Source organism: Chanos chanos, chromosome 4 (genome assembly GCF_902362185.1).
Source record: "Chanos chanos chromosome 4, fChaCha1.1, whole genome shotgun sequence".
Classification (NCBI taxonomy): Eukaryota; Metazoa; Chordata; class Actinopteri; order Gonorynchiformes; family Chanidae; genus Chanos; species Chanos chanos.
In genome coordinates, this window is record NC_044498.1 from 33474051 (window position 1) to 33486429 (window position 12379).

The 12379-nt window shown below is 37.7% G+C and overlaps 1 protein-coding gene across 1 annotated transcript in view; it reads right to left on the reverse strand.

Annotated features, from left to right (window-relative positions):
- Positions 1–236: 236 nt before the first annotated feature.
- Positions 237–12379, reverse strand: part of khdrbs2 (KH domain containing, RNA binding, signal transduction associated 2) — a 54225-nt gene continuing 42082 nt past the window's right edge. Inside the window, exons 7-9 of the mRNA XM_030772817.1 lie at positions 2776–2858; positions 2191–2249; positions 237–334 (exon numbers count right to left, since the gene is read on the reverse strand). Coding sequence (XP_030628677.1) covers positions 237–334; positions 2191–2249; positions 2776–2858 — 240 coding nt within the window. The remainder of the gene's footprint in view (positions 335–2190; positions 2250–2775; positions 2859–12379) is intronic.

Below are 12379 nucleotides of genomic sequence, written 5' to 3' on the forward strand. Positions count from 1 at the left end.
TTCTTTGCCCAGTTTTGATTTAGTTTACCTTTTTTCTTTTGTACTCTACAAATGAGTCCATGTTATAAAAAACAAACTTTATGTTTAAAAGTCAAGGTTTATGTATGCAGTTCCTTGGTCCTTGGTTAAAAGGGGGGAGTTGAGTCGATCAAAAAGCTAGGACCAGATAAATGTTTAGAAAGAGAACCTAACTGTTAAGTTTGGCGCAGTTTGGAGGTGACAGATTTGGAGCACCTTTAATATCTACCATAGGGATGTTTTCTGTAGCCCCCCCGTGAGAGCCTTGCTGTTGGGGCTTTGAGGCTGGGTCGGGAGGAGGTCCATTCTTCTTCTCCTGGAAGTAAAATGAACAACAACAACAACAAAAAAGATTAAAAATTTTAATTTGTGGTTAAAGAGCTTTCTGTTCAAATGTGATACAGTGACAAATAGCTTTTCCATATTAGAATTTTGATAACACTTGATAACACTTTGTTTAAAGAGCAGGTCCATGACCTACTTTATTTAGGATTAGATGGCTGTACAACAGATCCGTATGACATCTGTTGATGTGTGCTATCAGATCAGGCCCAAAACCACAGTGTAGTGTCCAAAGACAAAAAAACCCCAAAGCAAACACAGCTGGGGTTGTTTTCTTTGCCATGCTCAAAAGGAAAAGACTGTGAAATATTCTTCCCAAGCACATTCCAGACTACCTGAAATCATTCAAATGTAATTCATGACTGAGGCCTCTTAAAGAAAAAAAAACAAAACAAACAAACAAAAAATAGAACATTTGAAAATGAGCAACCATTCAGTTATTCAGAGTACAAGAAATATTTCGTGCTTTGTTCTTGATGAGCATATTACTCCTCTGGAGACATTTCTAAGCTGTATATTCATGTTGAGCATGGGAGAATAACAAGAGCCAGGCTTTTTAACGACATAAAATGTTTCACATCCATTTTCAGTATTAGTTCCAGGCCCATTTTCTGTTCATCAAGCTCTATCAAACATTTCCCTCTGTCCATTAGCAGAGAATTGAAAAATATGAAATGTCACATTCTCTTTAATTATCAGTTAGCATCCGCTGAACTGATGAGGCCTGAATTCCTGGCTGAGTTCACAGCGTGACCCGGCTGTCGGAGATACAGTGTGTGCTGGGAATCAGTGCTTGGTTAGGGTCTAGGGGTGTGTTCAGTTTGACGCTCACAAAACAATCTGCTCAGTATCAGGCCACACAGGGTTTGGCTGTCATAGCACACAGTAAGGGTAGATGGGGTAGATGGAAAACCATACCATAATATAAGCAGAAAAAAAAAAGAGTCTCTTTAAGGTCCTATATTTACACATTAAAGACACCACAGGAGCAGTTGGTTTTGCTACAGTACATGAATTTGATGATTCTCTGCCCACAGTTGGTCAGCAGAGAAAATCTGGCCTCTGCCCGTGGTACCTTGTTAAGATTCAAGACATTACAATAGCGGCACGGTGGAGTTGTCGGTTCCACATCAAATGGTGTTTATGACGCATAAAATCAGATCACTGCTCTCTTGGTTTTGGTGGCACCCATTTGAGGGGGGTTGGAGGGGACGACTCCCACGTGCAATTGACCAAGCTTGAAAATGAGTGGCCAGGCACACCAGCAATGAAAAAAAAGAAAAAAGACTGGCTTGAGAAGAGAGCCATAGGATTCCTGCCAAAAACAGCAGGATTCCTGGTATCAAGTGTAATCCTGCGAGAACATGAGTTCAAAAGGCAAACTGCCGGCTGAAAGGCTACCCAGTCTCCCTTGCTGGGCATCAGGATGGCCTCCAGCACTGGCTTCTTTCAAGAACAGCTAAAATCCTGCCCCACGGTAACTGAATGCCATGGTTACGCCTTGGACCCTGGTGGTTCGGCCACCGGTGAATCCCTCAAGGTGTCTTTCCTTATTTTTCTTCTATGGAGCATTTAACATCACTATGGGAAATGATGGAACTGGATTCTGGCAAGGGCAGTTTGCACAGACAGAGCTCCATCTAATTCTGCAAGCCTTGCTAGCCTTGCTAACATAGAACAGCATATACATGATATGAAATGGTACAGATAGGCGTTTCTCAATTCTTTATTTATGCTAATCAGTTCACATACATCGAAATGTCAGGAGTTAAAGAGAGTTAAAGTCGATTAGCACTATTTTTATAGTGAACAAATGTGATGTGTGTTTACCGTAATTATTGTAGGCGTCTTCACTGGTTCCATGGCCATATTCATAGTATTCAGAAACACTGAAATTAAAAAAAAAACAAACAAACAAACAAAAAAAACTGGACATTACAGTTGTCAACAGTCTCTTTTTCATTATTATAAGTTGGTAAGAACATGTCTGAGGCCCAGAATTTTGGCCATTGGCAAAGACCTCAGGGACTTTTGTCATTTAAAGGCTGCTTTTAAAATGATAACAACATGCTATTAAAGCTTCCATTATACTGATTCAATTAAATAAAAATAAAATAAAATTACATCTGTTTGAAAAATAAGACAAATAAAACTATAGAAATGTTTAGTCTCTATTTATCCTTAATAAAATGTAAAATTTATTTAGTCATTTAAGAATTTTGGCATTGAAAAAAAAAACTGTACATATATAAACAGAATAATATTGTTACCTACAGGAAAATATGAATTGTACAGATAAAATTAAATTAATGTATTTGAAATAAAATAAAGTAAGATGTTGAACATCATTATTAAAGATAACAGAGAATTATCAAAAACAACTTTTCTGTTTTACGAGTAAATTTGACTGCCCACCTTTTAGACTGGTTAGTGTAGCTGTCCTCATACGTATCATAACTCTGGTCATCATACTCCCCATCATATCCATCATCATATCCCTGAAATAACACACACACACACACACACACATACACACACACACACACACAGGGACAATTCAATCTCAAAACAAGAGCTTCATTGTTGAGGGTTGAAAAATAATCAATGATTAATTACACAGGAAAAGGATTTCTCTTATAAATGAAAACTTAATTAAATACTCTCATTGTGGCACAATTGGATTAGGTCCAGCCATGATTAGGCTAATATAGTACCAGTAATAACTTCACCAGTCAACATCTTATCATTTCATGGAATGGCTACGTTTTGGCTTTAAGCATGTTTTGTAATTCTGTTTCGAACCTGAAAAACAATTTACAAAGTACTTCAGGCACATTTGTTCAGGAAGCACTCAGAGGAAAACAAATGAATGATAAACCAAATAAACCGTTCTTGTCTAATTCACTCATACCATTCAAAAGCATAGAGACTTCTAATTTCTATAATATGAAGACCTGGTAATAAGATGTCTTACAAAATGTTCATATTATTTCTAGACTGATTTACAACTTCCTTATCAATATTCTTGCTCTCATCTTAAAGCATGTGAGGACCTACAGTATTTGCAGGGAGAGCTTTTTTTTTTGCTATTTGGTCACATTTAAGGGGTATCGGTTATAAAAAAAGACCAAATATCAAAAGCTTGCCACAGTAAGAGACTAATGTTGTCCTATTATCTGATGTTAGGAACTTATTCAATGTTGTTTCACATGCACAGTACCCAGTATTTGAAGCAGCTGTGATACAAGAGCTGTCCACTATGAGGTGCAAATTAATTCCCATTATCCTTGACAAATGGGAAATAAAAGTACAAATATGATGATTCGATGCAAAAAGAAGACCTATTTTTGATACTAGTGAGAAGGTTTTTCAGAGGTTTTGAAGAGAAACCCACAGTAAAACATCATTTTAATTTTCAATGAAGCATTATTTCAAGACAATGTTAATTTCTCACATAATCTGCACTGAGCGGATCTTGGAAAAGTGTAAATGAAGTGCAATTAACAGTTTCTGGTCATGCGGGACTGCTCGGTTTTTGTCCATGCACCTGTCTCATCAAGAGGCACCCTAAGCTCATGAGTGAAACCTCACCCATAAGAACCAAGGCACTGTGATGCTATTTCCAAACTCCACTCCACTGACAGTCTAGCATAAGGCATGTCAGGTGCTGGCATGAGAAGACAACTAACAAAGCCCAAAGCTAGCTGGTGTCCTGTGTAAACAGGAGCAGGAGAGACAGAGGGAATAATAACCAAGAACAATTACAGCAAGGTGCCACAGAGATAGGTTTGCACCAGTGCAAAGATATCACCAAACTTTTCATAACTTGCACGAAAATTCTATCTGACCCGAAAAATTCAAGAGTTTCCACATCACTCACAGCCTCTGGACTGGTCTTGCTTTGGTTGGATGCTGAGTTGTTCTGTTCTGTTCCCTTTTTATCTTGGAAATGCTAATGACAAACAGTTTTCAGTGCTGCCTATCAAAACAGGAGAACCATCAGTTTATTTGAATCCCTTCACATACAGTGATTTGTCATCATCATTTTCAGTACATTTCCGAATGCAAAAACCACCCTCCCCAAAAAGGCAGACCTGTCTAACAAGCACCAAATGCATTTACAGGACAACTGGATGTAGAATAAAGTGTTGTATAATACAGTTTCATTTCAATCTCTGCTTATGAGTGGCAGAGAAAACCAACAAAGCCTTTGGTTTGTGTGCCCTTTCTCAGTCAAGATAGCCTTTAGAAGCAATGACAAGCATTAAACATATCCTGTGTAATGCAACGCATGATATCAGTAGGGCTGCAACAATAACTGCATCACTACCATACCGCAGTATTAGGAGGTGTACCGCGGTGTTGAGCCTGTCACCGCTATTACCGTCATAACAGCTTTTTTTCTCCCCTTATCTGAGAGTGCTGCCATCCTCATGTAGCTTTTAGCTTGGTCTGTGGCCTTGTCTACACGAATTCGCATATTTTCGAAAACTCACTTTTTTCTATCAATTTTGAAAAGGATCATGTCCACAGTACACACATTTTTTTTTTGTTTTGTTTTGTTTTAATCTCTCCATCTCTCGCCCATACCTCTGCACTGAGCATACACTAGCAAGCACATCTCATCATTGTGACCTTCCGGTCAACTGACCAATCGAATCAATCGAGAGGACTGACACTGAGGATAGGCAGTTTGCGAGTCTGGTGTTGAAAACCACTGAGCCACTGTCAACAAATAATGTTGTGGACGAAAACATTCAGTGTATGATAACCTCAGTCTATACCCATGTTTATTAATTATAATTTGTAACAAAACTCAATGCATTAATAACTATTTCTTTAGTTTTAAGTTAATCAGCCAAATATTTAGCGTTTTTATATGGTTTTTGAAAGGCATGCCATAATTAAACTAGTAGCCTACAATTAGCCTAGGCTATGGCCTTGAACCCAGTTGATGGATTTTTGTCTTTTGAAAGCGATAAAACAGTAGAAACAATGTTTCTTGCTGCAAAGCCATATGTGCGATCTCCAGTTTGGGAACATTTGGGGTTTGAACCCAATGACAGGGGGTGACAAGCCAATATAGAAGAGGCAGCATGTTGCTTTTGTGGTAAAAAAGGCATCAGTCAAGCGAGCTAAAGCCACGTTCAGACTACACAACTTTAAAGATTCTAAAATCGCAGAACCGCTCAAATTACACAACATTCTTTCTTGTAATCTGATGTCATGTCAACTTTGTGCTGTGCACCCTGCACAACTGAGCACAGACAAGGGTTCACAAATGACAAGATCTGTCACCTGGGAGGGATCCCCGACTGAGTATTTTATCCCTATACTCACGAAACAACACGCAAGAGGCGAGGACACGCAAAAAGTGTTTATTTTCTTGCAACTTTGTCAAAATGGTAAGTGGTAGTAGACGCTTTGCTTACAGCATCTTTCACCAACAACAGCGGGTGAATAGATGCCATCAAGTGTTGATTTCAACATATTATGGGCCAAATAACGTCAAATGAATAAATAATTAAACATGGGGGGGGGGGGTCGGCTGTGGTATTACCGCAAACCGCAAGGTCAGTAATCTTCGAATACCATGGTAAGGAAATTTCTATACCACAGGAGCCCTAAATATCAGATATATTCCTTAATGTAAAAATCAAAATAAAGTCAAAATAGTATGGCTTTGAAAACTGCCACTTGTCATTAGACACACTCCAAGTATACAGCGGTCAGTTAGTTAATAACTCAGCGTCCCTTCATTAAGCCGCTCTGCTTGAGTGTTTTGATCCAGACTATGACTGTGCTACAGAAGGTTGAAACGCGATTCCAAAGACAGCATGTAATCCAGCTCTGGAATATCTGTTGTCTAATAATCCAACAACACAAGCTCCTAAGGTATATACAAATGCCTTCACATTATTGCTGACTCAATGTTAACTAAAACTGTCCGCTCTAAGATTTCACCTCCTTTGTGCCATTTGTAAATATAAATCAATTTCTTTTTCAACTCCACGTTCAAACTATTCATTTAAGATGGAAAAGGCAACACTCTTACAACTAATAGACCCTGCATGTAAACCCAGTGAGTGTTCATGAAAACGGCAAGGTCTAATAGCTGTCATGCTGAGAACGATGCATAACACATACAAACTTCCAATAGACAGAATACTTAAAAGGGAGATTCATCCTTTTTCACATTTTGGCCTATTTGCCTCCTTTTAATGAAATGCTCAGTTCAATTTCTGTGGTAAATAATTTAAGTAGTTCTATATTTGTGGGCTGCCTGGATGAAAACACATTCATGTGCTGTCTTAAAGGCCGACAGAAACAGACAAAGCTTTGGCCCTGCTCCTTTGAGAATAACTTTGAATAGTGTCAACCAGATTAAACACAATATTAAAAAGGCTACCTTACATAAGATGAAAATAGGGTCTTTGTTTTAACCCCTTTGATGTTAAAAATGGGCACAGAAATTTGAAACATCCATCATCATTATTGCCAGCCTAATTTAGAGGGGGGGGCACATTTCTTTATTTCTGAGGAGCATTTTGATAAGAAAAAACAAACAAAAAAAACCCCTTAAAACTCTGAATGATGGATGAAAATACTAGAAAGTACTGTAAGGTGTTAACCCCCTTACCCCCCCCCCCCCCCCCCCACACACACACACAAACACACACACACACACACACACACACACACACACACACACACACAGAGGTAAGAGCCATAATGAGCCTAAACAACAAAAGGGTGTACTTCTCCTTTAATTCTCTGCTGAGCTGATTATTCTGAGCATTGTCTTCTCCCTGGTCTATTTCTTCCTTTCTTTTATGATGCTCAGGGCTCTTTAATATCACTATATCTTACCATTTTAATCATCCTGATATCGTTTAAAGACTTCATTTGTGTCAATCATCATCATAATCCTCTAGAGTAATCCCTGTGCTGACAAGAAACCTGCCACAGTTCAGCAATGTCTTCATTTCAATTACAAGCATATTCCAAATGCAAATTAGATCAGCAGATACAGGCTCTATAAAGATCTAAAAGGTCTTGTGTTTTAAACTTCATGTTTAAAATTAATAATTGGTGAGACTGTGCGTGATGACTTTGGATTCATGAGCTCTCGAGGAGCAGAGTGACAACTGAGTTTATGAGATCTTAAATGGTACATGGAAAAAGTCGAGTCATTTGCAATGCACCTCGTTTAAAGTTTCTAACACAAATATGTTCTCTATAACCAAGCTGAATTTACAAGACATCAGAAACTGTAATTTAAGGATGACAGACTTTGCAGGGTCGTAAACTTTTCCATTACTTCTGCTTTCTTAATGATTCCGTTTGGTTAAAAGAAAACACTTGCCTGTTTTGATTAGGAACGATCTCTGAAAAAAAAAAATCAGTTTGGGAGAAAAAAAAACAAGAAAAAACAGGTCTCTTCTTTTTCTTCTAACTACATTAAATTCTCGCCTCATGCACTCTTTTATGAGTAACGTGGATTAGACTACATTAAAGTTAAGGATTATGTCAGGGATTAACTTGTTGAAGAGATCTATCATGGAAGTCTCCTTCCATTAGTCTAACCTCATAATATAGGGGTCAGGAAAGCTGTGCTCTGTTATTAATTGACCATTTTGTTAACATTGCTTAAGAGCACATTCTAAGGCATATACTAAGCCTAAAAGTACAGATACTCCAGTGGGTTTTGCAGCTTAAAGTCTTCCCTGAATCAGTCAGAATGTGTTAGTCAGACTAACACCGAAGCCCATCAAAGAAAAGCTTACTCCAGAGGAATAAAGCAAGCAGGCATCTGTGGTCACTTTATCAGTGCTAATCTGGGCATGATAAACACTCTTTTATCACATTTGTGGGAAAGGTAAAATTGTTGTTAAACCAGGACAAACTGAACAATGACTTGCCAATGCTTGTTGTTGCTCTGAGGGCTATAATGTCAATAACACTTAACATACGTTACGGTTGTTTACAAAAGCCCTCATCTTCCACCTCTCTGACCTATACACAGACTTACAAGGCACTATGAATAACAAGTGCAGTCTCTAGTTAATGATGCTTGATTCTTGTATTTCAGTGCTCATTTGGTGAAGCAATTAACTTCAGCCCTATTGAACAAGCTAACAGGAAATAAATCAAGTGTTAACACATGGGTGGAGGGCCCTGCTAGGGAGTAATTAGGACAGTGAGGAAGCATAGGCCCTCAATACTCAGCTTCATTATCAATTGACAAGCACTACCTTCCATGACAGTGACTGATGGCCATTGCGAGAGTGCTTGTGAATGTCTGTCCTCCAAAGAGAATGGCAAAGAAATGTGTGTTTGAGCTGTCTTTGTCTTTGTGTTCGTTCATTCTAGTCTTCGGGTAAAGCCTCTCTTGCTTTCATTGATTTTGACTGTACCCTTCTTCTCTCATCCTAGTTTCCATTTGGTGAGGCAAAAAAAAAAAATTACACAAGAGCATAAACAAACACGAACCAAGTATTCAATTTATGATTGGAATCAATAAGGCTTTTCATGCAAATATGTGTTAGCTCAAGGATATCCTTGACCTACAGTTACCTTAAGCCCATGGCTAAACCGCTCCCCAATCCACAGAAGCTTTCATTTGACAAACAATGAAATTCAGTTACTCCTGAACAGAATTCTAATCTTACACATTTCGAGTCAGTAATAAACCAGCCACAGAATATGACTAGTCAGATTCCTCAAACAATATAGCAAATGTCTTTTGCAATCCTTACACTTTGGCATAACTGCCTGGAGCATTCTTTGATTAATAAATATGACAAAAAACTGATTATTAAACAAACAAACAAAAAAATCAGACAAAGAATTCAACAGTTTTGAGAATGAAAGAAATGCCTTTATCCAAAAGCCTATCTTTCCTATACGACATAAATGCTACCATGGTGCTATTTCTGTCCATTACAGTGAGTCAGTGTCTGATACCAGTAATTTTAATAACACTTTAATAAGTCTGTGTGTGAAAGCTATTTGAATAGTCATGACAAGATTCAGTATTATAACCAACAGCATTTTCATCCTATGGTATATGCAATTAAAAAAGTTTGAATTTTAACACTGTGTGTTGTCTCCTTTAGCTATAAGTCACATATGCTTCAATTTTGATGCCGGGACTATAGACTGGATGTTCTGATTTGAGTTATGTGCATATTTGTGGCTGTGTGTTTGATATGTCGGGTCACGTTCGGCCCTTTGACCAGTGACATCTGCCCACGTGTTCTGCCTCAATAAACCTCTGTTTTACCGCAAAAATAGTAAATTACTTCATGTATATTAATGAGAGAAGATAATACATTAGGTAAAATAAGTAACAGAACACAGGTGCTACCTGCTAAATATGTAAAGTGACATGAATATATTTACATAGGTTTTGCCTCAAGCAAGGGAAAAAAAAAATGCACAAATAATTTGCTCAATGTAATTATAATTGGTCACCAACAGTCAGTTTTCAATTTGCTTTTGTCATAATTGTAAGCAATTGCTCAATCATAATTAAAAAGCTATGTGATGTTGGCTTGTTGTGAATCCCAGAAGATGCTTCTCTAATCAGCCAGTCCCTGGAATAAATACATGCATATTAATGGCTCTGAGAATCGTCTTCCATATGCTGAGGCTAAATTAAAAAATCTTCTGCTTGTTTGACAAACTACTATTATTACACATACCTGTACTTGTTGAAATATGTGAAATATGTCATTAACTCTTGAACAAATTTTCTGGAACATTCCAGTGGCTGCAACAGTTACATAGCAGAGCTTAATAATGTGGTCTTGCTGACCTAAATAACTGAATAAAAATGCTTTTTTTTTTTTTTTTGCTATCCTAATTCACATAGGGGAAAAGAGTGTGCGCGTTCAGACATGGAATGACCCTGAACTCTCATAATCAGAATGATTCCTCATAAATGTAGACGTTTTTCACATGACAAGATGCAAATTATTCAACTTTCTGTTGTGGTTCAAGGTTAGCTGTCTCTTTCTATCAAACATTCTCTCATTAAAACCTTACTTGAATTCTGTTTGAAAGATATTATGGAGGTGGGTCACAATGATGATGTTATTCTTGTTTCATTTCAGATGAATGTCCTTTTTTTTCAGGTTTTGCTACCATACCTCTTCAATATGCAGTTTCTGCATATAATTTTTGATAAAGGACAGAATAAAGGAAGAAAAACGCTGCAGTGTGAAATTCCTATAGTATGTACATACCCATATGCCTTTCGGGTGGAAACATTGCCACATATTTTTCCGTTCTGGCTCGCAATGCCCTAGCTACACCTCCATCTGCTGAGTTTCAAACAGTAGCACCGCTAGCAGGGGCTCAGGCAATGCTGGATAATGAAATTATACTAAAGCCTTCAGGTTTTCTGCTTGTCTAAGGGAGTCTGAAATTAATAAAAAAAAAAAAAAACATCTTGAGTTGTATGTAATACATCTGTTTCTTAAACAAGAGAGTTCTGCATGGAGAAATTCATTTGCATAATTAGTTCACCTTAGAAATGTCAACTCAGTGGTGCAAGTCAACCTATTATTAAAAAACAATTACTGCAGCTGGGAGAGCCCTCTTTATGAAATTGTGAAATTTTGATGAGTTATTGTGTTACATTTTAATTCTTCACCTAAATTCAGAAACGCTTCTTTGATGTGTGTGTGTGTATGTGTGTGTGTGTGTGTGTGTGTTTGGTGTGTGAAAATAATCCAGCATGTTTGGTAGGGGCAGGTTACATTTTTTGGGTGGTGTTGTGGTGTAGTTTCGACAGAATATACTCTCAGACTACCCCCCCCCCCCCCCTTCCTCTCTCCTCTTAACTGCTTTTTATGGCAGAGTCTGGCAGTCAGTCTTGCTCTACTATTTATATGGAGAATAAAATGGAGTAGTTTTACTGTGCTTCTTACTGTGTTCCATTACCTTTGTCGAGTGAAAACAGATTTACGTTATCCGACTGTATTACAGCCTGTTAAACATCATTTTTTCTCCTTTCTCTCAATTTACAAGAGGCCAGCTACAACATTTACATATTGGATATCCTCACCGTCAGAGAGACTCTTCCAAGAGAATCTTTCAGAAAGAATCTTACAGAGAGAATCTTACATGCAAACGGACTAAGCTGTTCAGATGAAGAGGAATTACTCGTTGACTCTGCAAAGAGTAATGAACATGGCACATAAATGTATGCAATCTTTTAGCATTGCTATTAAACTGAGAGAAAGAGGAATGGGGAGGAAGAATGACTCCGTTATGCTGATCTACACAAGAGCAGTGATTAACAGGATTCTGTCAATCCTTACAAACAAAAGAAATGAATAACGCCATACAAACACTATCTTTATTCGTGTTCATCCTTTCTATGGCTTTGCAAACCAAATGAGGGAGATACTCTGGTAACACTAATATCTAACAACAACAATAACAACAACAACAAAAAACGCCAAACAAATGAAAAAGTCACGCCCCTTTGTATGTTGTAAATTTATACAGCATCTCAGATCTTTTCACTCCTTTTTTCATTTTCTCCTTGTTTCTAGCTTTAATATACACTACAGCTGTGAATCGATATTGCACTCTAAAAAAAGCTATGGATAGCCACTGTCATAGTATTCGTTTATGAAGCAGACTGACAACTTGACAGAGTCCATCAATCATCTGGGAGGCCTTGAAGAATTCTGTTACATGATGAGCTAGTTACATGCTCCTCTGTGTGTGTAAAAAACAAAAAACAAAAAAACAAAACAAAAAAACGCAGAACAGATGTATCAGTTCTATACTCTGACAAGAACTTCTCTAAATAGACACTGATAAGTGAAAAGAAATTAAATCAAAAACTATCCCTTCAATCATGTTATTTTCATGTTATTTATACTGACCAGTATTCTTGCTCTCATAATTGCTGTGTCTCGCTCTCTCTCTCTCTCTCTCTGTCTCTTCACAAGTAGGTGAGAGAGGAAAAGAGTGAGTGAATGAGCAAGACTGAGAGAAA